The sequence below is a fragment of the Thunnus maccoyii genome, chromosome 5 (assembly GCF_910596095.1).
Source record: "Thunnus maccoyii chromosome 5, fThuMac1.1, whole genome shotgun sequence".
Classification (NCBI taxonomy): Eukaryota; Metazoa; Chordata; class Actinopteri; order Scombriformes; family Scombridae; genus Thunnus; species Thunnus maccoyii.
In genome coordinates, this window is record NC_056537.1 from 25,781,552 (window position 1) to 25,808,987 (window position 27,436).

The 27,436-nt window shown below is 40.1% G+C and overlaps 2 protein-coding genes across 10 annotated transcripts in view; both read left to right on the forward strand.

Moving 5' to 3' along the window:
* Positions 1 to 10,048, forward strand: part of bicd1a (bicaudal D homolog 1a) — a 37,518-nt gene extending 27,470 nt beyond the window's left edge. Inside the window, exons 5-11 of one of the 9 annotated variants that reach the window (XR_006096333.1) lie at positions 1,482 to 1,868; positions 2,036 to 2,797; positions 2,891 to 3,042; positions 3,174 to 3,384; positions 5,394 to 5,463; positions 6,525 to 6,551; positions 7,775 to 7,812. Coding sequence is in view for 8 of the 9 variants with exons in the window: in XM_042412866.1 (XP_042268800.1) it covers positions 1,482 to 1,868; positions 2,036 to 2,797; positions 2,891 to 3,042; positions 3,174 to 3,750 (1,878 nt within the window). In the remaining variant the exon portion in view is untranslated. The other 8 variants (XM_042412871.1, XM_042412869.1, XM_042412870.1 and 5 more) reach the window with 8 other exon arrangements.
* Positions 10,049 to 11,273: 1,225 nt separating this feature from the next.
* fgd4a (FYVE, RhoGEF and PH domain containing 4a) overlaps positions 11,274 to 27,436 on the forward strand; it is a 53,272-nt gene continuing 37,109 nt past the window's right edge. Inside the window, exon 1 of the mRNA XM_042412838.1 lies at positions 11,274 to 11,670. Coding sequence (XP_042268772.1) covers positions 11,568 to 11,670 — 103 coding nt within the window. The 5' untranslated portion in view covers positions 11,274 to 11,567. The remainder of the gene's footprint in view (positions 11,671 to 27,436) is intronic.

The following is a 27,436-nucleotide window of genomic DNA, read 5'->3' on the forward strand; positions in this document are numbered from 1 at the left end:
GTTATAGAGAGCCCTGTCAGGATCATTAGCATCTGATAGGCAGGGGGAGCAGATGCAGAGGTAAGACAGTAACTGACTTTTTATGCTTTTAGGTTAGAGAGAAGAAGACTGAAATATCCTAACAGGGAGGGAAGATGTTAAAGATGTAAAGTTTTACATAATTGTTTTCTCCACAGGCACTCTACTCTGACATTTATGCCATAATTAGTCCCAACCTGACATTGTGATCAGCTGATATGTTCATAAACACAGAGAGTGTAAATGAGAAGCTTATATTATATAGTATAGGGACTGGACACTTTTTTCTGCCTTTCTCACATGAGCGCAGCAAACACTCATGACCATTCACACCATACAGGAGGAATACATACAATATGTTGAACGACATACAAATCTAGGTGGATTAGATTCATGCAGAAATCGAATTAAGTACATTTTTGTTCTAGTGGAGCTCAAGTGGGAAATTGAAAATTGGATTTAAGGCTGCTATCTTAGCAGCATGCAACACAATTACTCACTGGTCAATTTTCTCTTTAGAGTTGATTACTCTAGCCTTCTAATTGCTGGTTGAATTTTAGAAAGTCATTTTTGTCTTTCGCAGTATGGACACCGTTAAAGAATGTCCATGATTTCATTTTAGTTTTTTAACTCTAAGCATAAATTATTATTCCAATTTTAATTACTTATTTAATTCTTCAGTGATTGTCAAGAGCAGGATCAATTAAGTTTTACGCTTTCAGTGTTGCAGGCAATTCATTCCCCTGATCGGATAACTGATCAAACATTTAAACAGCTCTTGACCTCAGTTACAATAGTCTAAACCATCAGATTTAATTTTGGACACTCCTTTGAACACCTTTGTACAGTCAGGTCAACTGATATGATACATTGTTAGTCTGTGATTTGCATGTGTTTGTTCACTTAGTGCCTTAGTAATAATGATAGTTGCATAGTACACTGTCTTTATCTTTATTAGCCCCTTAATGTAATGGAGTTTAAGTAGGTCATACTGATTATGCTTCTTTGCGTAACTAAGCCTAAGTCCTTCCATAACTTTTATCAGCTGCGTCTAAATATTGCCGGTATTTTATGTTCATTTTATTGTAGGTAAAAGCATGTACATTGATTGGTTTGGTGTTTGCCAGTAGTATTCATTTGTTAATGTGAAGTGAAATTTATTGAGCATTATAAATATATATAATAAGAATATAAATTAAATAATGATATATGAATATATAAATGATCAAGATAAAGGCCTTGGAGTTAAAACACTGTCCTGTGTTCTGTGCATGTATATATAGAACCAGTTAAAAGTTTGGACACATCTTCCCATTCCGTTGAATAAGAAAGTGTGTCCAAACTTTTGACTGGTGCTGTATATGTACAGTATGTATATCATGACACATCTGTGCAGCATTTTACTTCTTCCCTCAATGTCTTGACTGCCTCTCATGGCATTTCTCTAACCTCCCATCCTGCAGGTGGAGTGTGAGAAGACGGCGCTGCTCATGAACCTGCAGGAGTCACAGACCCAGCTGCAGCACACGCAGGGTGCCCTGACCGAGCAGAATGAGCGGGTCCATCGCCTCACAGAGCGCGTCAATACCATGAAACGTCTCAATGGAGACAAAGAGCTTGATGACTCACAGGAGAGTGAGAAGCCTGATGGTGGTTCACCACCAGCCAATGGTCACCATGATCCTGATATACATGGGTTTGAGATCCTGGAGTGTAAGTACAAGGTGGCGGTGACAGAGGTGATCGACCTGAAAGCAGAGCTCAAGGCCCTGAAGGAGAAGTACAACCAGGCTGTGGAGGGGCAGGGAGACAGCCACAGTGACGACAGGGTTCAGGCACTGAGTGAACAGGTTTGTCATTAGTACATTCATATATTTGTTTTTATTGCTGCATTGATTGCAACATTCCCCTCTGCAGCCAAGAATATCCTTACTCTTTTGTTATTGGATGCTATTATCTCACTTAGCTCTGTTTTGCAATTTATGACATTGTGAATGTCTGACTGATTTTTTTTAAGCAGGTAACCCATTTGGAGCGGAATTGTCGTGAGGGCCGAGAGAGGGTGGCGAGCCTGGAGGCAGAGCTCCGAGCAGCCACGAGCACAGCCACAGAGAGTCAGGGCATGCTGAACGCAGCACAGGATGAGCTGGTAACCTTCAGTGAGGAACTGGCACAGCTCTACCACCATGTCTGCCTGTGCAACAATGAGACACCCAATCGCGTCATGCTCGACTACTACCGTCAGAGCCGCGTCACACGCAGTGGCAGCCTGAAAGGCTCAGATGACCCCCGGGCATTGCTTTCACCTCGCCTGGCACGACGCCTTGCTGCAGCCTCTGCAGCCTGCTCCTCTGAGTCCCCTCGCAGTCCCATGGATTCCCCATCCAAAGACAGCAATCACAGTGATACACCAACCATGACGGTGGAGTCCCCAGCTTACCAGGGCAGCCCCACCCGCAACTCTATGGGCTCCCCAGTCATCAACATTTCTCCTTGCCCATCTCCAGTGCCCTCGGAGGCAGGTGGGGACCTGCGTAAGGAGCCCATGAATATCTACAACCTGAACGCCATCATCAGAGACCAGATCAAACACCTCCAGAGGGCTGTTGACCGCTCACTGCAGCTGTCCAGGCAGAGGGCTGCAGCCAGGGAGTTGGCACCCATGCTTGACAAAGACAAAGAGTCCTGCATGGAGGAGATACTGAAGCTCAAGTCCCTGCTCAGTACCAAGAGAGAGCAGATCGCCACACTCAGGCTGGTTTTGAAGGCCAATAAACAGGTGAAAAATTAAGGAAATTATGCAATATCTTGGGTAAACAGGGTATTAAGCCTACATGTAATAAAATGTTAAATCTGATTATCCACATTGCAGACAGCAGAGGTTGCACTGGCTAATTTGAAGAGCAAGTATGAGAATGAAAAGACGATGGTGACAGAGACCATGATGAAGCTGAGAAACGAGCTGAAGGCTCTAAAAGAAGACGCCGCCACCTTCTCGTCTCTCAGGGCCATGTTTGCCACAAGGTGAGAGAGGTTCTGGAAAAATGAAATGGCTAAAATGCGAAAATAAAAATGTAAACATTACCTTTAGAGTGTAAAAAAATGCACAGGGAATTTGCACATATTGACGTAAATAATGATTTCCATCTCTTTAGATGTGACGAGTATGTTACCCAGCTGGATGAAATGCAGAGGCAGCTGGCAGCAGCAGAGGATGAGAAAAAGACATTGAACTCCCTCCTCCGTATGGCCATCCAGCAGAAACTGGCCTTGACCCAACGCCTGGAGGATCTGGAGTTTGACCACGAGCAGACCCACCGTGGCCGCAGCGCTAAAGTGCCCAAGATAAAAAGCAGCCCGCCCAAAGTAAGTGGCAGAGCCTCCCTTACGGCTCCCTCCAGCCCTACCAGGTTCCATGGCCCCTCCATGATCACCACCCACACCCTGAGCACCTCCCTGACCCTCAGTAGTCCTCCCTCTGTAGACTTAACCACCTGTCCGTCCATGTATGGTACTTCAGACCCTCTTTCTGAAAGAATCCAGACCTCAGCTCCAGCTCTGCTTAACTTGGCTTACCCCAGTTTGTGTCTGGGCCACCAGCCCATCATGATAGACTCTGATTGGCTAACCTTAGAGTTAAGCCGATTCATTTATTCAAGACAAGACGTAGGTCAACTGTCCCCATCCTATAGCTCTGCCTCAGCGTCTCCTTACCTTCGCCGAAAGCGATGATTCATTCTAAAAGAGTATCTCTCTGGGGCGTCGCCACACCCAGCACTTATATACAATGTGAACACAGTTCCCAGAAACCTCAGGATTAGGTGGGATACAGAGAGGAGGAATAACTGGTTTCATGTGTCTGCGGTTTGGACATACAGAAGGAAGAAGGAGCCTTTGGCTGCTGTTGTTATGGTTAAATGAAAGATGGACTGCTTAGAATTTTAATAAACAACTTTCAAATTAAATATCAGGAATCTTTCTATGCATCTGAATAGCTGCTAACATAATAGGTGACAGATCATGTACAGCTCTCCTTCAATACAGGGAAACGTTTCAAAGTGAAAACCAAGCAAGAAATGGCTGCAGGATCTGCTTCAGCATTCAGTGACTTGCAGTACCTCCCTGTGGCAGACTCAGTGAATTACATCTTTTTTTCCACATTTTGTTAACATGTAATTTAACTAATCTATGCTTATACGCCTAAGAAAATATTTATTTTATATCTATGTCGCAAAAGTATATTCCTTCCGGTTCATTAATGCATGCTTAATTTTATAATATATCAAGTTCTGTCAAAGAGCATTCGACAGGATTAAAGTGTGTTACACTGTTGATCTGTAGTAAGCAAAAACCTTACAGTCTATGGGAAAAACCAGTCAGACCTCCTCTCTGTGCCTCAACCTCCTCTTGGATTGTTCTTCTCTTTATTCCTCCCCATCGCTCATGTGTAGTATCAAAAAGAAAAGCAAAAGGGGACAAACTAAATCCATATATTCCTACACTGATTACCAATGCCTCGACAAGCCTCTCTCACAGAAATGCCGGTTCTTACCACAAGATGGCAGTGTCTGATCACATTTCCATTATCTTTCCTGTCAAATGCTGTTTGAACTTTTCTCTCTCTCTCTCTCCCTTATCATATTGTATATCAGACAAGTGTTCATTGGGTATGACTGGTGTGGATTTACAAGGGAGTTTGAGAATATAATGGCAAAGCAGCAGGTGCTCTGGAGTAGAGCTGCTCTGGGTTTTTCAGCATGAGCCCCGCTGTGTCTGTCCTCTGTTTTTGTGATATACAAATCAATACAATATTGGATTTTCATGTCTGTGTGTGTAAATATCTCCATGTCTCTGTCTGTCTTTGTGTTTTCCACTTCCAGTCCAGAGATTGGTCCTGTCAGTGTGGTCAGATGAGACTGGTTTACAATGTTAGCTGCATTCACATATGTGCAAGTGTATACTGTAACTGGCATGCAGGGGAATATGTCCGTTAGGATGTACTCAGCCTGACTTCAAGTACTTTACTCTGTTTCTACTCATCTTTTTCTATTGCTATTCTTGTTCTCTTTTCTCTTTGACAGCTCCATTAATCTGCACTGTGAAACATGTATTTGCATAACAAAAGGAGAATTCACATTTCCTCTCCAAGATAAACCAAACAAAGTAAAAATAGAGGATATAAAGTACAGATATTATGCAGAATTATAAATGCATATGGATAACATAAGTCAGAGCAGTCAGACTACAGTAGCAGTCAGTGTCATTGTCTCTGACAAGGCCTGCTCCTGTCTTGTCTTCCCTGTTTTCTCTGTCCTATTGTCTAACCCTGAGTGTCACCACTGTGTATATCTGTCTAATTTATCAGTTTCTTGTAGATTGTCAGCAGCCTGCTGCATCGTCACTCTCCCCACAACTAAGGCGAGGGAGAGCCTCCCTAGCCCGCAGGTAACACGCTGTAGAACCAGCTAGTAGTAGGTTCATTGACATCTATCTATCTATCTATCTATCTATCTATCTATCTATCTATCTATCTATCTATCTATCTATGCAAAAAGTACACAGCTCCTAACTGCAGCCAATTACATCCTATTTAATGTACACGGACTTTTTCTAATCTTGTTGCATACCTGCATCTGGAAGATAGATAATCCTGCATGCTCTCAGTTCACTTTACATAAACTAGTTATGCACCAATTATGAAACCTTTAAAAACCTTGTTCTGCATAAATGATAAACACTTTTCATTGGGAAAGGGAAGTGAAGGGATTCTTTTTCACTTTGCATTCACAGTGTTTTTGCATGACGGTTTTATATACATGCTATCACTGTATACATTACCGGTCAAAAGTTTGGACACACCTTCCCATTCTCTTGAATGAGAAAGTGTGTCCAAACTTTTGACTGGTACTGTGTATCTAATATCAACTCTCCCTTTTTTTACTTGCAATTTGAAAACATGATTTTAAATTATGACTTTGTTCCAAAGTGAAAGCTCAACTTTGAATGTGGCTTTAGTTTCTCTCTTATAGACCTTCACAGCAGACATTTTGACTTGTCATACTGTAGCAGAAAAAGCACAGGTGTAGCTAATAACAGTAATGATGGAAGCCATGCCAGTGAGCTAGTATGCACAAAGGCAGGGACTGGGGCACCTAACTGGAATCCAGCTTTAATTAACGTTCACTAGTGACACATGTGTTTGACAAGTCTATGAGAAATATTAGCATAAGCACTGCATTCAGTCACTATCATGTGGCCAGAATTATTGTTTGTTTACCAACTGACTGGACAACAATTCATCCATCTTTATATTGGTCACTAGATAGAGACATTCATGCAAAGCATTTAGGAATCTGCTGACAGATCTGAGGCAATGTTTGGTTGTAGCGTTGTGCTGGTTAGTAGGGGTGTGCCCGATACAAATATGTCATTCAGCAAAGCACAAATTGTTGTTTTTTTACGAGTATTTATTTTATACAAATATTTTTAAAATTATTTGTTTTCAGGAAGAAAAAATAAACACCAGCGTGCAGGTCAGTTACATCGCTTTCTCAGTCTCTCTCCTCTACTCCGCTGGTACGTCTATCAGCAGGCCTTAACGAGAGGAGTCACATCCACCTGCTACATGATGCACATTTCCTTATTTTGACATCACTCCTGGAGTTGGGGGCGTTCCCCAGAGATAAAGCTGAGCTACTGACACAAGCGCTCCCAAGGGACTCTCCACAACCTGTTGTTCCTTCTCCTTTCCACAAAGTTAGGTTGTAAAAAATAGGCAATAAATAAAAAGTGCAAAGCAAGAATCACCTTTGAAGTTCTTCCCTAAATGTTACACGCTGTGCTGTCTCTGTGTTATGAGTGTATAAATAAGTAGAGGTCTGTCTGCGCATTGGCAATGCACTCAGTTTAGCTCAGTAGTCAGCGGAGTCATCTATGATCTGGGAGACTTGAGTTCAAGACACAGTGTGGGGACCTCCATCATAATCAATAGTTTATTCATAAACACTTATTTTAACACTTGAATATTCTAAAATTAAAAGCGTAATTAAAACAAAAACTGGATTTTTACACCTATTTCCAGTTTTATTCGAATACAAATACAAATATAAATAATTTTGCTACCTCAACAAATATAGATACAAATACAAATACTCGGCTCTCTGCACATCCCTACTGGTTAGCCTATACTTTTATTCTCTGGTTTTACTCTGTAGATGTTCTCACCAAATACTTTGTCTTGAAGTAGCCTTTCCTTGTGTCTGGGTGGTTTTAAAGGAATAGTTTGACATTTGCTTTCTTTACAAGAGTTTGATGATGGTAATATGAAGCTACATGTTGTATCTCGCTTGTTTAATCCTTACAAAAACTGAAGTGTAAAAATTACAGTTTTTCTTTTAATGGGGGTGGGGGGGTGTTAGACCTTTGGACTGAGGCAGGCTAGCTGTTTCTCCCTGTTTCCAGTCTTTGTACTAAGCTAAGCTAACGGGCTACACTAGCTTCATATTTACTGCACAGACATGAGATCAATCCTCTCATTTAAGGAAAGAAAGTGAATAAGCGCCTATCCCAAAATGTAGAACTATTCCCTCAGAAAACCACATCAGTCTTTTGGACCTGACATCTTCTTTTTTTTTTTTTTTTGGTGCAACCTTATTCTTCCAACAACAGTTTTTCTTTCCTTCATAGCCTTTAAATTACCTGTGTTTATCATTCACTATTATTTATTCTTTTCTCCTGTGTCTCTGCATCCTTTCAGTCCTAAATTTGCGGCAGACCTCCAGGAACACCAAGCAGTCCTTCTCTCCCCCTGCGACCCTCGTAACTGCCTGGCCCAGCAACCTCAGCCCCCCGGCACCTAACTTCACTGCTCCAGCCCAGGCCCTGGCCTCGGTCTGGTAGGAGTCATGCAGAGACAAAGACATTCTGGATAGGGGTTCCCTCAGTTTAACCCCCTCCCCAACCTTGTAGTCCAACCAGGTGCTTACTGGACTCTGTGACCCCCCCAAGCACTACACGGCCCGGCACCGACAGGCCTCCTAGTTACCTGGGTCGCAGAAGAGGAGCAGGACGCTTTCTTCTTCTCTGGAAGTGACATCCTGTCCTGGAAACAGAAAATTGGGAACTGAACTGAGATGCAAAAGCCAGAGTGACAAATCATGGGAATCTTTTCCCTCATTTGTATTAGTATTTATTCATAATTTATTAACTCAATTGATTATTTATTTACATATTGATTTGTGACAAGTTTCTGAGATATTTATTACTGGAATGTTTTTTTTCTGTTTGTCAGTCATTCTTCAGGATGGAAATCGAGACGTGTTTTACTTCTGTGGTGAAGACTTCAGTGATCACAGACAACTTGGCACATTCACAACTGTTCACGGCCAATTCTGTTCTCTTCAAGAAAGGAAAACCAATGAACCCAAAAGCAAAACGTCCTTATTGCAAAAGTTTTTACTGGTCTAGTAAAAAGGTCTAAAACTTGCCTAACACACTAAACATCATGTCATACAATACAGCATTGAAAAAGTTAGATTTTGTCAGTGTAATAATCAAAAAATAAGTAAAAAATTTAATTACAAGAAAATAGTTTCTTGTGGTGGTGATGGGTGGATTTCAAATACCTTTCTAACGTCACTAGTCTTTCTTGGGATGCTTGTGGTTTTTTTATACAAAGATTTTTTGCAAATCATGTGCATAAAAGACTATTTTATACCTCCTTTTATTTTTATTTGTTTTTACAGCAGACTCTGGTGATGTGATTGTGTCTGTGACATAGCTCAGATCTCTTTAGAGACTGAGATAGATGAGAGGCTGAGAGTGTTTGAGATCAGGACTAGGGCTGTTGGCCTGGGTTTTTGCCTTTTGAGTTGCACAGGTTTAAGTGACCATAGAGTGACTTGACCTCCTTTTTTTTAACATTAGTTGTGAACAGAGGATTCTCCAAAGGTGTGCCTCTTCTTGAGTTACCGTCACCATCACGTTTATGTTGTATTCTTACCATAAAGTATTCTCTGTCTTCTCCGTTAGCTTTCACTGGTTTGCCCAGAAAACTGTTATCTTACCCCTACTACACCATGACAGTGATAAAAAAGTGTTACTGAAATGACAGTTTACTATCCCAAGCTACACTTGTCTATCATTGTAACAGCTCTACATTTAGCTGTCTCCACATGCGTCCTCCAAACAGTATGCAATACTGTCCAAGCACAATTATGTACTATGCATTATAGCAATACAGTAGCAGCGGTCGTAGACTGATCTGGATAAGATTTAACTGATCTTTTAACCATTTCCGTCACCATGAATTAACCAGCAGGTTGACAAGAAAGGTAAGACAGCAGAAGTGTCCCCAACTTTCTTCTCACAGTCCCAGCACTACTGTCAGACTCCTTTGGCAACTCAACAGTTGACAAAATGAAGGTGTTATTTCTTTCAGTTTTGGTCAGAGAGGAACAGAGCAAAGTCTGCCTGACATAGAAGGAATTTGTGACGTTTGTTGCATAATTGATTTGCCTTTGTCTTTCTACCCTCATACTGTTTTTAACATCAGTGTCTTTTCTCTACACTGCACTGAACAAATACTTTTGCCAGATGGATAAGAAATGGATAAACTACAACTACATAGCCAGTAAAGTGTTGTAAGATAAAAGCATTTCTGTTATAACAACGATGAATGAGTGGACTCTTTCTGTTCTCTCTCTCTGTGTGTATGTACATTTGTTGGATTTGTCTTTGTTAACAGTGTAGATTGCATTATAGATTACTTTTGCAACTACAGAGTGATGAAAATATTTGTGGTCCAAAAGTATCATCTGAACCCATGCAGGCTCATTGGTGACCTAACTCTCTTGGTTTGTTTGCACAATATAGCAGTGGATGGAGAGAGACTAATCCAATGAAAGAGAAAAAAACATGTTTTGAAAAGAATGATAGCTGTATGCTGTACTACAGTGGATTTTACAGTTTCTCCTCCATTTAAAACAGTGTTTCATTGGTTTCACAAATAAATAAAAGATTTGTCCTTGGATTTGTATGTGACTTTGTTTTTGTGTCTATTTCTTCATGTATCCCTGCACTCAAGAAAGATTAAAAAGTTAAAAAAGAAGAAAAAAGAAGAGATACTTGTGTTTGTTTATCTGTATCAACTTAAGCAGACTTTAACAGAACAGGATGACTTCTTTTAAAGCACAAAGGATGCACAAGGACTGTGATTTGAATCAGTACAGAGAAATAAAGCAATCTGTTGCAGACAGATGACGAGGTAATTAGAGGAATGACAACAGACGACACATCAGCAAAGATACTCAGCTCATCTGATTATAAGAAGATCATCACTGTGTTTTGGTTCTAATGGTATGTTACTCTTGGCAAGTCCTGATCAAGCTGGCTCCCTCTTCAATTTCCTGCTCCAGTTGTGTCTTGGTTTCCTGAATACTTTGATAATAGTATTTTCAGTTGATATTGGTATGTAAACTTCTTCCAAATGTAGTTCCCAAACAAATCCTGAGTCCATCTGTTGACTGATGAAAAGATTTAGCTCAGAGAGAAGAAAATGCTTTTATTACTGTGATGAAGCAAGTTTCATTTTTTAAGTAGCTTGCTCACCATTATTAGACTGCATGACTGCAAACCAGACACCATACAGTAGTATACAAACACCCTGTGTGAACTGTTGTGCAAAAACCACAGATGAATCCAATTTGTGTGGAAAAATGTTGATTCATCTGAGCTGTAATCAATTAGTAGACAGTCACATGGATTCAGAAGTCAATTCCTGCCAGGAAAATAACAAAATAAGGAAATATTTAAAATGATCATTGAGAGAATTCTCATTCTTAATTATGACTTAATTTGTTTAATACAGTCAGAATAATGGCTTGTCATTTTTACTTACTGACTTACTTAATTTACATAATTAGGCTACATACTACCATCATTTTGATTATGACCAATCACAATAAGTTACTGAAATTGTGAGTACTGGTGACTTAATAAATCACAATCATGGTTTATTATCTCATGAGTAATTTTGCATCTTATAATATCCAGTTAATTTATTATAATTATGATTTATTATCTCATAAATCCAAATATGCCAAAATGAAGACTATATTTCGAAAGTGACCTATCATATTGATATGGTGTCTCATAAATCTTTGTATGTGTCTGTGCGTATATGTGCCAATAATCTGGACATAGTAGTACAATAACAGGGAGGTCTGCGCGCCAGTAGTACTCACTGAGGAGAGAGAAGGGTGGGGCTTGGGAAACACCCCCATCAAGGTGACATTGTAGGTGGATTAGTGGACGAAGCCACCTGTCGCATGCTTACAGCTGTGTACTGGACTCTGGTGTGTGATCACTTTTATGATGTCATTTATTGACTCGGAGAGACTGTGCAGATATTTTCCTTTACAGGCGCGTATGGGCTGCCGCTGCGCAGCTGGACGCGTTGCTAAGTTTCTTGCAAGGAGGGGATCGCCCTTCTTAAACTTTTCATAGTTACTCTTGGGGTTATTTTGAATGCGCATTACCTACATATCTCAATGCTGGAGCGGCCAGTGCCACACAGAAGAATGGACGGCTTTAGAAGAGTTGCTTTTCGCAAAAAACCACGAGGTCTGGAAACTGCGGAGCTAGAAGAAGAAGGTGAGATTTTAGGGAATGCTGCCAAACTATTTTCATAACGAAACCATATCTACACCATCTCAAAACTAGTTCAAGGGATTCAAAGTGATATTCTTGGACATAAGAGATATTTTTTCAGATTTTCAAAATTATACTTTGGTTTACGTTTTATCTGGACTGGTTTATCTGATTTATTACATACATGAGGACTTTGCGCACTCTCTTGTACTGTTCTATGTAAGAGCATGAGTAAAATGTGAGGAATTATCACAGGTGCTTCAGACTATGACTGAATTCATGGTGACTCATTGTTATGACTTGCTCCCTGTTACATGTGTTGTATTAGCCATTGTGTGTTTTTGTCAGTCTGGTTGGGAAAGCATGGAATGGCCAGACTGTAACACACCTACATTATAGCCCTTGTTTGCATACCAGGTATGAATGTTTCAGAGGCAAGTCCCGGCCTGTTGTGTAACCGCCTACATGCTGAAGGGTACATTTTCCTTCACTTCATGGGAAGTCTTGCAATTGTGACTCTGTGCAGGATATTTGTCTGAGGAACATGTCAAGAGTAGTACTCTGATTGGCACTCTTGCATTACTGTAATGTACTGTATCACATCCTTGATCACTTTTAAAGACAGTTTTAGGATTTGTCTCCACGCAGGCTTCTAGATGGATCCATGCAGAGCTGAAGCCTGACAGCTTTGACTGAAAGCTTGTCATTAAGGTTTTAGTCCTTGGTGATTCTCCAGGTATATTTCTCAGAAAGCAGGGATCCAAATTCATATCAGCACTCCTGCAGTCGATGTATTGTCTGGACATGACCAACTGAAACAGGAGATGTTTGCATAGCTTCGTCTTATCTTGCAACTCTGCGGAGTACCTGAGCAAACCTGTAGATTAGGATACTGTACTGTACTCGCAGTTATATGTGAACTTTGGCCACTGTGGTTGATTGTGCCACCGTTAAGATCTGGCAAGTTGTGCTGAGCTCGTAAGGTGCAGTTTGTTGGACCCAGTCACACCTCCCAGGTAGTCAGGGAGTGAGGTAATAACTAGAATACCCTGTGATATTATTTGTCTGTGAATCAGAGGATGTGTGTGTTGGTAATACTGGAGTCAAATGCACTGGAGTCATAGAGAGTCACGTATAGAGTCATATCACAGTTCAAAAATACATTTCGTCTGGTCATCACATCATTTCATCAGTTTTCGCAGAAGTAAAACTAACCTTGACAATGTGAACTGTGCTTGATTTTATAAAGTGAAAGCAATGATTAAAACAAAAATAACTTATTTCCCCTGTCACAGCTGAATAGTAATTCCTTCCATTTGACTTGGTCCAAGACGACTCTTACTGATCCAGCATTTTTATCATGCCTGGCTGCATGCATGCCTTTCAGCAGAGAAGCAGCCCTACACTTTTAATGATTTGTCATTATGACTCCATCCTCTTTTATAAGATTCTCTGGAGTGGCATAAAATGGGTTTTTAGGTTATTTATGCTGAAGGAGATGCTAAATTATGTCTGTTCTGATCCCTTCTTCCTGCACACATGGTTAGGAAATAACAAGTCATTAACTTTGTTGTCCTTTCTGAGTGGGTCATTGCTGAAGGTAAATTACAGGACATTGTTATCCTGCCATAACTCCATTTTATAGCCATTTTTGGGTGTGCACGCTGCCTGTCTGTATTTTCAGAAATTTTCAGTGTAAGCTCTTGCGTAATAGAGTATGGTTGTCACATATATCACCATCATATTCTCTTTAAATTCCATCACACATTTCAAAGAAGTGTATTTGTTTTTGTGCATCTCTCCTGTGTGTAGATGAGTTTATATAAACTGTATTTTTCAGTTCCTCCTATTAGCATAGTGAAATATATCTTGTGTTTAAAGCAGAAATAGCTTGGGGCATTTAGGTTTGAGATGGTGCTACTGTGAGGACGGCTTTATCAGCCTCCAACAATGGAGCTGTTTGTTTTCTGTGTGCTAAGATAGAGGCAGTGGGACTGTATGAATCAGATGCTGTGTGGCCTGCTAGCCTACTGCTGCTGTTATTGTTTTGGTGCACTGATGCCCATTCATCCTGAACTGAACCCTCTTACTGTCTTCTATTGGCTTTAACTCACTTCAGGCTACAGTGCTTTCTTGTGCAGCTTGGTTTATGATGGTTTGAAAATGATTACTCTTCATGAGTACTTGCTGTACAACGTCAATAGATATTACCCCTAAATCACACCTCCTGACATGTAGACTCATTGCTTAATGCTTGATGAACTTGGCATGAATCAAATTCTAAAATGTCTTTTGTGGTCATACCAAAGTTAAAGTCCTAAATAACCCATGAACAAAACAGAGTCTCATCTCCTCAATGAGACTCAAGTTGAATATCAAATTCACTTAGCATTCAAAATTTGGCATTTTTACTCTTTCAGAGACACTTTTGGTAACTAGGATATGCAAACAAGCAAATATTCAATCTAATATCAGACAGAGTAGTAATACAACTTATTATCATGACCCATTGTGAGAATTTCATAGGCTCTGAGATGAAGTCTTTACTTGTTTGTGAAAGTACAAGAGAAGGACAAGACAAAAATCTTGCTCCTTTGTTTTCACTAAGTTTTTAGATGTGTCTCAGAAAGCTTACAGTAATTAAGAAAGCTTCCTTTGCATTTACATTTAAAGGATAAGGCTGCTGATTTTCTATATTTTTCTTATCGTCAACAAGTCTCATTCGCAGAGCCAAACCCACAATGAATATATACTTACAAATATCGTGTGTAGGATCAGTTCATTGTTGATTTGGCTCTGCACATAAGATTTGTCGACAATAAAAAAAAATATAGGAAATCACCAGTTGTATCCTTTAAGGCTTCAATTCAGTAATATATTCAAGTTTATGTCATTGTAATTGTCTCAAACTGTACCTAAGGAATACAGTTTTTCTGATTTTTTTTTCAAAGCTTTGTTGTCATTAGTTTGTTCCCATAAATCCTGTTTTTAACTGTGTTTTCCCACAATATCCTGTTCTTTGCACACTGATCAGGTCATGTGACTGAGGAGGAAATCTCATCCTGATAGAGCCAGTAAGCCAGTCAGTAAGCCTCAGGTGAAGAAATATGAATGACTTTACCATGTTGCCAGATCAATATGCTGCATATGTAACTAGTGCATGGTGTGACTATGATGTCTCGACTAGTTCTCAAAGATTTTTTTAATCTCAGGTTGCACAAACACAAAGGCCATAAAAAAATGTCCATACCTCGCCAAGTGGCTGTAAATCTCTTGATAAAATGAAGGAATGCAGAATTTCCTTACTTGAATCTCTTCCCTTAGTTTGCTCCGTGTCTAGCAGAGATGTCTCAGACCAGACGTAATTGTGTGTGGAGGTGGTTATAGGTTTGCTCAGATGATAATCTCAGTGGGTTCGAGCTCCACTCAGCAGAAAATGAGTAATACACCTGTGTGTAATATTCCTCAGCTGTTGTGTGTGCATGCTCTCACAAACGCACTTACACACCAGTATTTCCCATAAAGTCTGAAATGCTCTAGTTAAGCAAATGTTCCAGTAGATAGAGGTAAATGCTAAAAAAAAAAAAAAAATTCACCCATTGACCACCAGATGGACCTACATGCTCAGTATTTGAGGAAGACAGGTGGAGTCATATGTACTCCTTCACCCCAAAGCAGCCGTGCATGTACACCATATCCTGAGTTCCTCAAAATCATACTTTTTTGCTCTTTAGCAATTTCGTTTTGACTCACTAATATTAAAACAGGGAAGAGTGTCAGTCTATCCCTAACACACACACGTGCATGCACTGTTTCTCTCATTCTGGTAAGACAGGACATGTCTCACAAATACCAGCAGGGAAAACAATGAAGTGGATAGAGGAAACTAACAATGAGCTACTTTTGGACTGTTTCTATAGCAATGTGTACAACTTTTCCAGAATAGAGGGTTGGGTAACAATAAAGACTTAATTAGTAACCACATGTTTTTGCACGTGCACCTTTTTATTTCACACAGCATTAAAGGCCGGCTTGTTCTCTAATTGAGTTTCTAATTTACTGTCATCACTGTAAATATTTATTTCACCTCCAAACTGTATCTATTTTGTGTTTGATACACTGAGTTGTGGCAAATATGAAACACTGTCAGAGCTTACTAGTGTGAATCCCTGTATCTCAGGTCAACGTGAGCCTTAATATCCGCTGTGTTTCAGCCAGGACATACTGTTTTTCTTTCCATGTGCCAGCCAGTGTTTCCTGACTGCAGTGTGTGTTGTTTCCTCTCCTCCTGACTGACATTGTTAGCCTGTGAGGTTCTTCCCAGAAAGCTACTGTACTCTCTTTTACCTTACAAGCTCAGTCTGAGCTCAGCAAAGGAGAACACAGACCTGTCGCACTGGCCCGCTGGACTCTGGAAGCCACTTTGAGGAAGTTTACAGAGAGGACGATGTGAAGCAGTTGCCCTTGTTTTTTTCCGCTCACCTTTTGCGAAATTAAGTACATCCCCTCTAAAAGAGGACAGAAAGATGTAAGGTGTTGGTGGATGACTCATCTGTGTCTGCAGTGCTGTCTGTCTACGTTTGAGTAGGAGAGTATAGTTGGAATCAGCATAGCATCTAGTCAGGGTCTCCTGTGCCTCTTTGTTCACTGGCTGAGGTAGAGGAAGGAAGGAGAGAAAGTGGCCAAACAGAGGTGTATTTTAGGTCGCCGTTACTACATAGGAAATGAAACTTGAGCAATAGTTATTAGTATTTTACTGTACACCTCTCTTTCTCCACTGTTTCAACTGCGTTCTTCCCACCGGCTGGGACACAGCATGGACTACCTTGCCCTTGCCACCAGCTCCCGGAGGTTCTGTCTGAGATATGTTGCCTCGGGTAGGTGATCCTTAACAAACAGGGAGCACAGGCTGGACAACACAGTAAGGATGAGCACTGTAGCTAGTTGAATATATGTGTTAGGAGATCTTGGGTTGGTATTTCATCTTTTTTTTTTTTCTTTTATCAAAAATTAACACTGGACTGACAATGAAACGTCGGCGCAAGTACTGGTTTTGGAGGAGGAAAGGTAAAAACGCAATGATGTGTCTGCTCTGCTGTTATGGTAAGATTTTGCTGTGCATTGACAAATCTAATTTTATGGGGATGAGTTGATGTTAAATGATGAAAATTATTGTTAACAAGTGAAGAAAAGTTCTTTTTTTTCTCAGCCCATCCTTTCACAAACATTATCCCTGACTCATCCCTCATTACCATACAACATTCATCCCTGCAGCTTTATTATCCTTACTTGACTGGCATTTAGATAATCTCTATTTTCAACCAGTGAGTTGGATCCATTTTCTAATGTTATCATCTGGCTGCTCTCCCGCTTTCATTTTCCACTCTGTTGATGTGCTGCCTCTGACCATGTGGTTTGTGGAAAGACTAGAGCCGCACAAAATAAGAGCAAATTATCTTAAAAGGTCTCTACAGCATACATCTGTAGTTATTATTTCGATGAGGGTTTTGTTGTCTCTGCTGTGCTGATGAAATGCAGCAGTCAGTGGTTTACCAACATGAAGGTTTGGTAGATGCATTTATTGTGGTGTTACTTGTCAGATACAGTGAACGTGTGGATTCACTGAGCCGCAGCATTGGTCTCCATGTGGACCAGCTTGCTGCTGCTGAGCGATAGAGCTGAGTCTGAGGGAGCATTTAAATCCACCATATTGGGGAAAAAAAAGACAGTTTTGTTCTCGGAGGCCTGGGAACCGTTTCCCCCTCTTAAGACCCTTTTTTCGACCACTCTGGCCTTTTGGCAACGTCCCTGATGGCCCATTACCCAACTGCATTTATGTTGTGTGTGTGTGTATGTGTGTTTATATGCAGTGTATTAGAGCATTGGGAATGTGCGTGTGTGTGTGTGTTGTAACATTGCAACCCTTCAACTGTGCACCTTTCTTAGGGTGGTGTGTATTGTTGGTGAGCTGGGGTGAGTCACCCTTAAATAACAGCAGTGGAGAGGAAACACTGTGAGGCATTCTGCTTTCATTCTCACTGGCAGGAAGGAAAAGGCTGGGAACACCAGCAGGCCCGACTCCTTTCACCACGCTTATTGTTTCGATGTGGGAGGGGGTGTCACAAGCACTAACAGAATTTTAACAGTTTGGGTAAAGGCTGAGATTGAATAATGAGGCGAACTCAGAGTGTGTTTGGCTTTACAAATAATTGATTTAATTTTCATTTTGTGGTGAACTATTCCTTTAAGAACCCTTTAAATATGGTTAATATCAGCAGTGTGGTTTTATTAACCATATTTCAATGAACTGGCTGCTCTTCAAAAACTAAACTCTGATACATGTGGATTACAGTCTATTACATTAACATACTTTAATTCATGGAGGAGATGATAGATGTGAAGTCTCAGTATTTGCCCCCCGGGCTTTTCATTTCACCCTATGTGTTGTTTTTGTTCTACCGAAGGCCATGTGTTCATGACTGTCCAGCAGTGATCGGTGTCAGCTGTCTGGCGTGATAAAAGAAAACCAACAGCTGAGAAAGAAAAGTGTCCCGAAGGCACTGCATGTTTACAGTGAATGAAATTATAGGTCAGACCATATTATTGTTCAAATTAGCAAAAGTTTCATCATCATCAGATGGTCTATTAACTACAAAACTGCAAAACAGCAGCTGTCTATCTGTAGTCCAAATATTCCTCACTGTTGTCAGTTTTGCAATTAAAATTAAAATGCAAACATTTATGATCTCCAGAGGATGATGCCTGGTGACCTCCTGACCTTTCAGCTGTTCTCAGGTGAAAATTCCCCCATTATCGACAGTTTAATCCATGACAAAATATAATGAAAAATGATGAAAACAGATGTCAGAGGATTAATTCCAACATTTTTTTTGATACTCCTGTAGCACCACCATCTGGCCAAAATTTCCACTACTGCATACAAAAGAAATTTATAAGAAAATTGACATGAAATAATTTTATATTTATGGTATTCTGTGAGTTATCCTCTTGCATCACACTCATGTGTGTATTTTATATCTGGTGTTTTTTTGTTTTTTGGTGCAGTTTGCCAACTTGCTCACTGCATGTGAGACATTTTTCTATTGTAGTGTGTCATGACTTTAGAGGCTTGACTTGTTCTTAAAATAGTTACTGATTAACTCCCTTTGTTATTTCCTTGTATGTGCTAAAATGAACTCAGAATCAAAGCAGTTCAACAGCACAATATGACTATATATGACAAAATGATCTGACTGGATAGGACTAGTGTCTGGATGCCTGAGTCTGGAGGAAAAACTAAAAAGTCAGGTGATGTGGTCAGCTGAAAATGATTATGATGAGCAAAAATTTTGTAGTTTGTTTGTTTACACTCGGTGCATCTCTCTGTGGTTGTCAGGGTCTTCTAGTTACTTCGTGGAGGACAGTCTTTATCTTTATCTTTATCTCTGTCTACCGTCATGGTTTTCTATGTTGTTAATATATGTTATTTATTCTTTCTTTCTTTCAAGCATCTCCCTCTCTCTCTCTCTCTCTCTCTCTCTCTCTCTCTCTCTTTCTCTCTCTCTGCCTACATTGATCAGCATTCCTCCTGGCATGCCTGAGTCCTGACATTATGCCCACATTGTTTTCCTGACGAGTGACAAGAAATGTGTGCTCACACACACTAATACACACCTTGAGAAATAGCCTAAATTTGTCACTGAAACAGATCTCACAAACTCTATTTATAGTCCAGATAAACACTCAAATGAATAGCATATGGTCCTTTGATGCTTCTAACACCAGCAGTGAGAGGGCGAGTGCTTTGCATCAACATGGTGAACATTACTTTTAGCAAACACAAGTCACCAGAACTCAATCATTTCCTACAGAGCCAAGTAATTGAGAGAAATCTGCCTGATGTGTGGACAGTCAACTATGGATGTATCATGTGAGCTGGATATTGACCCAAGATGGCACCTAATTCATTCCAATGAAACTCACTCACCCAGCGCATGCACCAAAAAAAGACATTCCTGCTTCATAATGCATTAAAATTCCTTTTAAACAACAGTCAACAGTCACAGATGACATTTCTTCATGGCAATATTGGATATATTTGCATGTGATGACATACCTTGATTTGTCAGGTGCTTAGTTCACTGGATTTGCCAGAAACAGTCACCCCCCTGAGGAAAATGTACTATTGGATAAATAATAATGATAATAATAATAATGATAATAATAATAATAATAGATTACATTTATATAGCGCTTTATCTTGATACCCAAAGCGCTTCACAGTGAAGTGGTGAAACCACCACCAGTGTGTAGCACCCACCTGGGTGATGCATGGCAGCCATTTTTGCACCAGAACATTCACCACACATCAGCTTGAGGTGGAGATGGATTGAATCATTAAGCCAATTACACTGGGGGAGAGAGCCAGGTTATGAATTTTGCCAGGACCTCGGGTAACCCTCTACTTTTTGCGATATGTATATAGGAACTTTAATGACCAAAGTGAGTCAAGACCTCGGTTTAACATCTCAGCCGAAGGACGGCATCTCCTACAGCACAGTGTCCCCATTACTACACTGGGGCATTAGGATTTTATTAGGACCAGAGGGAAGACTGCTCCCTACAGGCCCACCAACACCACTTCCAGCAGCAACTTAGTTTTTCCCAGAGGGTCCCCAATCCAAGTCCTAGCCAAGCTCACACCTGTTTAGCTTCAGTCATTCAGCAGAAACAGGGAACATAACGGTATGGCTGCTTTATGGCTGGATGATTTACTGGAATGTTGTATGGAAGAAAACGATTTTGTGGGACAGAGAGCATCATGTGACCTGCAGTTTCTTATTGTCAACAAGCTTATCAGCTGATCAGGCACCATTGACTGAACTTCTTGCCGCTGTAATTAACTGGTATTGAGTGTGATTCTGTTGTGAGTGGAGCTGCCTAATCAGCACTCACCAGCTAACTGTGACTCTTTAACATTATGAAAGCTGCAGTACAAATGTATGAGTTGCTGGTTCATAATGTCGTGGCTTTAGTCAGTACATAGATGAAATTTAAGCCTCTCACATGGGCTGTCAGAGCACCCGATCAGCAGGTCGACTGAAATTTCATTGCCCTGTTAAGAGTGTTAAATGATGTAAAGGGGAACGTAGTCAATCATGTTAGCCTGGACATGATTTGTAAAGCCTGCACAGAATAGTAATTCAAACAGGCAGAGGCCTGAGCACATTTAGTACTTTTACACAGGACTTGCAGTATTTCACCTGTGCAATTACAGTTTTTAGACCATTACGTTTGACCATTGAATTACACAGGATTAAAATGGCGCTTTACTTGATAAACTGTCTTCTAATAAGGTCAACAAAACAGGATTAAAACAAGTATTTCATCAAGCTAAACAGAACATATAAAAATCCTTCGTGTGTGTGTGCTGCGCGCACATGCTTACACACAAAACATTATCACTGACACACTCACAAACATGAGAATAATGAAGTACTTTCTCAGTGATCACTCTCAATTCTTATTGTTAAATCAGAGTGGATTATAGTGGGATTTATTCTGTGTGTTTACTGCGAGGAAAGATGAGAAAGATAAGGTGGATAATGAAATCATTCAAGCATCTTCTATGTTGAGTTGGTTTCAAATGCTCTCGGTAAACTAATTGTTTAATCAATTTGGTGTCTAGATAAATGCTGTCTGGTTGTCTGGCTGTGTTATTATCCATCTCGTAGCGCCGCTCACAACCCGCTCTGCTCAGTCAGTGCTGATTTTAGCAGGATGTCGTTTTTTCAGGCTCAGATTGACAGCAGGGAAGGCATGTGTGTGTGTGTGTGAGTGTGTGCCACGCTGACTATGGGAACTAATCCAGGGTGGGTTGTTCCTGTGATGCGGGGGCAGATGCCAACCCGTTGCCTGCCGTGCCCTCATGACAGATGTGCCCTGCTGCTGTAGAGATGGAGATTCAGCCTCTGTACCTTGTTTGCTGTGTGTCTTTGTTGCTTTTGTTCTCGTGTGTGTGTGTCTATAAACACTCATGTGTCTGCAGACAATACCCATCATTCATCATTGACCTTCATAATGTGCATGGTGCACCGGGAGGAGGAGAGAGTCAATGAAAACAGCAAGGGCTCAAATGCTGTGTGTGCATGGCATATATGAGTGTGTGTGTGTGTGTCTGCTTGTGAACATGTGCACATGCAAATTATGTGATGTGGGTTTAATTAATGATGTGTGTGTGGGAGGCCAATGGTTCTACGCTTATAGAGATGTGGTGGGTAATGGCCTGGAGCCATGCTGCTCTCCTCCCCTCTCCTCTCTTCTCAGGCCAAAGAGAGAAGAAAGAGATAGATGGTGGAGGGAGAAATGAACGGAGTGCTTGGTGGTTGTGATAGACAGAGGAGGTGCTGAATGGAAGGGGAAACGTCAGCTGCAGTGGTAAGGTGTCAGAAAAAGTGTGAGGTGGGCAGAGTGTGTGTGCATCTGTGGTGAGTGGGAGTAAGGTAGTGAGGCATAAAGAAGGAGAGGACAGAAGAAAATATATGCACATAATTGTGCTGTTACATGGTTCAAGGTTGGACTAAAAAAATGAAAAAATCCAATGGAGATACACCAATTCAAGTTTAGAAGCCAGCCGTATCAGTCCAGTTTGAATCCTTTAAAATCAATGTGAGTTGTAGGTGTTTCTTTCATTGTAATACTACCAAAACATACTGAAAAAGTTGAGTGGTTTTGACAGTTTGAATGTAGGTTGAATTGAAAAGTTGAATTGTTGATGAGCTTTCCATTCTGCAGAGCCAAACAGAAGAAAAGGACTAGTGTAGGAAGAAATTCCTGTAAATCTCACATAGACACACTGAGCTGCGGTCATTTTTAGGTTTCACATTTTTACTTGAAAATAAAAGTAACTCTTTGAACTTGTGCTTTCACGTAAGGTTTTGCATGTTTTTATTATTGTTGAATGAATCAGCTCTGTTGCTTTTTACAAGTTCAGACCTGTAATACTTTTAGCAATAATCAAATTATTAAATGCAATTGTGTGGGCCCAATATGAGATTTGAGGATACATAAAATAATCTGTAATGCAGTATTGCAGTGTTAACACCATAAAAGTTTGCAGAAACTCAACTGGAAATGATCCCACAATGAGAGAGAGACCGATCACAGTTTATTAGACTGTTTTTCATATAATGTGCTTTTGTTAATTTGCTGAAGGGCCTCTATCTTAATCTAAGAACCATCTAATCACTATAAAAATAGGAATAAACCCTGTCTGGGAAATGCCCACTGCCCCAAAAAAATTATATTTAATGGCAGTAATTTGTGTTAAGATAGTAGGTTATATGCAGATTGCCAAATCCTCACATCTTTGTAGAAGGTTGCCTAAGCATCAGAATAAGCAAAATTGAAATATGATTAAATAACGATGAAGAGGTGATAAAATCATTTCTTTTAATTGCAATTTATACACATCAATTTCAATTATAGAGCAAATTTATTAATTCAATTATGCAACAAATTTTGTGAGTTCCATCCCTCGTGGCCACAGTGGCTCGATTCATATTTTTATGCATGTGAGTTCAAACTGCTGGTGGGTTAGAGATTAAAAAAGTTTTGTCTCTGCTACCAGCGCGTACACACTGGCAGAGTTATGAGGATGTCTGCAGGTTGGGGCATGTAAGAGCTTCAGGGTCACCCAACTGTGAAGAGGCGATTTTGATTCTGGCATGTAATAAGGTACAAAAAATGTCCAGAACGGTGTTCTTAATGATGTGTTTCATTACTTTTGAATTTTAACTGGAGACAAAACAGAGGCAGTTTAAATTAGGCATGTTTGTGCATGTGTGCGGAGACTGGAGAGGTACAGTGAGGATTCTTAAAGCAGACACTCACGGTGTGTGACAACAGATTGATCTGCGTTTGCATAGCGGCGAGGAAGAGCTTATCTACCACCTAGAAGCATGTGCATTAAGTGTTTGATTGCATTTCTCATACCGAGCGTTGTATATTTTTGTGCGTGGCTGTTTCTGCATTTATTTGTTTGCCTCCTTGTGTGTGTGTTGTGTGCACGCTCTGCAATAAAATCCATGGATTTGTGGGCTGTCCTCTATGCATGACTGTGTACTTGCATGACAGTAATGCCTGTATGCACTATATGCCTGTGCATGTCAGAAAGCATATTGTGCAATGAATACCTAAGCAGGTCCATTACTCACCGTCTGAAAACCAGTACTTCTGTTAAGTGTCACCATGGAAACAATAGGCCATCCTCATGATAATAATCAATGAATGTGTTTGGCCCATACGAAGAGGTTTGATTTGCTATCATAATATTCAAATGTTCACCCCAGATGTTTGAAATTCTTCTGAAAGTCATTGTGTTAAAGCAGTGCTCAGATCACCACTGACAACCACTGAAACAAAAGCCGAATGTGATTCTGTAATAGTAGCATATATTTTCTAAATAACCAAAATGAGGCTGAACATTGCTCTCAGCTCCTGCTGTGCAAACAGTCCCATTAATTTGATAAATAATCTACAAGTTTTTAACAGAATAAGCACCATTTAGGGTAAAAGCTGACAGGGACAGTGCATAGGATAAATAACACTGCGTTTGTTGGAGTCTTTCTATAAATAACCTCACTTGTCACTTTTGGTTAGGACAGTAACTGCAGTGCTTAATTAGGTCCCGAATTGCTATGAGTTAGATGCCCATAAAAATCACCATATGAGATTCATTGATTTCCCATGTTTGCAGTACACTGGAGAAAACAAAAGATAAAAGTGTTCATTCATTTTGAAAAGCATTGACACTAGGTCTAGGAAATGGCAATAATTTCTCTTTAAATTATTAATTATAAAAGAAGGCAATATCAGTATTGCTTTAAAAAAAAACTTTATTGCTAAATGCGCACGCAAAGGAACATTATAGCAGGGCTCAAGTGCTTTTTGTTCTCTATGACTGAGTATGTTTTTTTTATCTGCAGCAGTACACAGAGCAGGCCACATAAAGAATTTGCACCTTTGGGTGTTGTGGCCTGCCTCTCTAATAGACTCGAGTGATGTGGAAATAGCACGTGTGTGTGATGTTGCTATTTTCAAAGATGCTTGTGTTGAACGTAAAACAGTTTTCATCTGATTCACTACTTACTTATTAGATGCTGCTGTAATTTACTTAGAGGCCTGCCTGCTGCTGCCAAAATTACACTTTGAGAGTGGTGAGAGTGAACAGTTTCAGGCTGGAAAACCAAAACATTGATCTGAAAATCACTATAAAGCTCCGTAGAGCTCTGTCGTCTGTGCATGATCAATCTGTGTACCATTACAGCTCTACTCAAAACACACTGTAAGTGCTGCATGTTGTATCTGTGCTTATCATGAGGCAAATTAGTGGTTGCACTTTGTCTTCTGATATGTCTCAGTCTTATGTTTGAATGTCTTTACTCCCCTGATGCTTTGAAATGGCAGATTTTCAACAGCTTCTGTTTTATGGGTCCTATTAGTTGAGCTAGAAGTATGAACCTGTTGGCCTTTACGTGTCTACATGAATTTTGGTGTGTGTGTGTGCGCGCGCGCGCGCAGGATGTGTGCCCTTACGGCAGCAGCACTGACCTGTTGGCAGTAATGACTCTGAATTTACGTTGCGCACACACACACACACACACCTACATACAGTTCACAGAGACACGAAGCAACACAGCACACATACTGGTGATGGTGAGGTCTGGATATAGTTATTGCTGTCTTGGCCTTCCGGTCACTAATTACTGTGTTGTGTAATGAGGCCTGCACAGACTCAAATTTGTGTCAAGGTGTGTGTGAGACTGTTAGAGTGTATGTACAGGGGACTGTGAACAGGACATTGCATGTCGGACTCAAAACAAGTTCATTTTAATGGGCATCCATGTCTGGCACTTAATAAACTATCGATTTGTTGCCCCAAGCTGAGGTAAAACATTAGAAATGAAGGGAAGTGAGATGAAGAAGGTAAAAAAGAAGGAGGGGTTCAGGATGGAGGAGAAGAAACAGGAAAGGAAATGGTGAAAGGATGAAATAGAGACGGTCATAGAGGAAAAAGTGGTTGAGTGAGTGAAGATTAAAGTAAAAGGTAAGGTTGAAAGGGGACAGAAAAGGTTATATTAAGGTGGATACACAATGACAGACCGGGGAACAGAAAGGAGGTCAGCACTGTGAGGGCTGCCAGTCTGAATTAGGAAAGAGATGGACGGAGTGACATAAACGCACAGTTTCTTTGCAACAGAGTGCCTGAGGTTCTAGAGCATTGTTGCAATTGTTTCACACAGCTTGTGAAAGTAACACCCCACTCTATGTGAGTATTTGTCACTGTAACACTTAACGGTTTCTGTAGGTCATTTTCACAGGAAGGTTTGACAATTTGAGAACTGAACACTCTCTCACTATGTCATCACTTCATCCACTCTAGTCAACCGCAGCAGAGATCTCTCTGGTCTGTACTCTGCTGATGACCACTGCTGTGAATGATAAGAGACGCTAATCACAAAACATCTATTGTCTGTTTGTACATATTGCATAAGGCTGAAGTTTCATTTGAAAAGACTCTCTTGCACTTCCAAAAATGTATCATGTGATTTTTTTTATTTCTTCACTCTAGTTGGAGGCTAGTTACTCTAATGAGTTGGTGACATTATCTGAGTACTTTGGCTTGTGAAATCAGGTTAAAACTCAAAACGTGACATGACAAAGCATGAAAACAAACCATGCAGTGTCATCAAGCTAAAAAAAAACAAAAAAACTTGTTAGTTCCTGAAATGGAAACATTGTATAGGCTTTCAACAGAACTGTAAATTGGAAACTTGAACCTGTGTCAGACTTGAAGAGAGGCAATTGAACCTTTTGAAATGAGAAAAAACACAATTTTAGTCTTAAAAATGAAAAGTTGAATTTATAAGTAGGGCTGCACCTAACAATAATTTTCTTTATCGATTAATCTGTTTCTTGATGAACTGATAAGTCGCTGGGTGAAAATGGTGAAAAATGTCAATCACCATTTCCCAAAGCACAAAATGCAACCAGAAATGTCTTGTTGTCCTGACCAACAGTCTACAACCCAAAGACATGCAGTTTACTGTCATAAAGGACTAAACAAAGGCCTAAAGAAACTAGAAAATATTCATCTTTAAGAAGCATTTAAGAAAATTGCTAGCATTGAATTTTAGCAGTTTTCTTAAAAAATGACTCAAAAATATGAATTGATTATCAAAATAGTTGGCGATTAACTTTCTGTCGATCGACTAATCAGTTAATTGTTGCAGCTCTATTCATAAGATATAAAATGCACCATTGCTCAAGTCAGTACTTATTTACTTGGTCTGGTATGACCAGTAGCTTTTGGTGGCTAATGTTACAGTAGCTAAGGTTAGCTAACTTTAGATAGATATTTCTGGGTAACTATTAGCTGACTCTTTGCTTGTGTCACTGTCACACTACGTTTTAGCATGTAGTATTATCTTGTAATTGTCACTTGTGGTCACTATTCAGGGGAAGTGACATAGAATCACTTTAAGACAGAAAAATGAGAACTTGAGATATGACTGCTGACAGACTTGAGTTGAGACTTTAAAGCGAAAACATTCAAGTGTTAAGTTTTTACTCGATAAAGTCCAGGAACATTAAAAAATGAATAAGGCAGCATGACGCAGGGTTTGCACAGACCTTGGTTATTTGATTATTAGGCTTATGCTTTGAAAGGATTTGGTCTCAGCTTTGTATGAACAATATTAATCAAGCT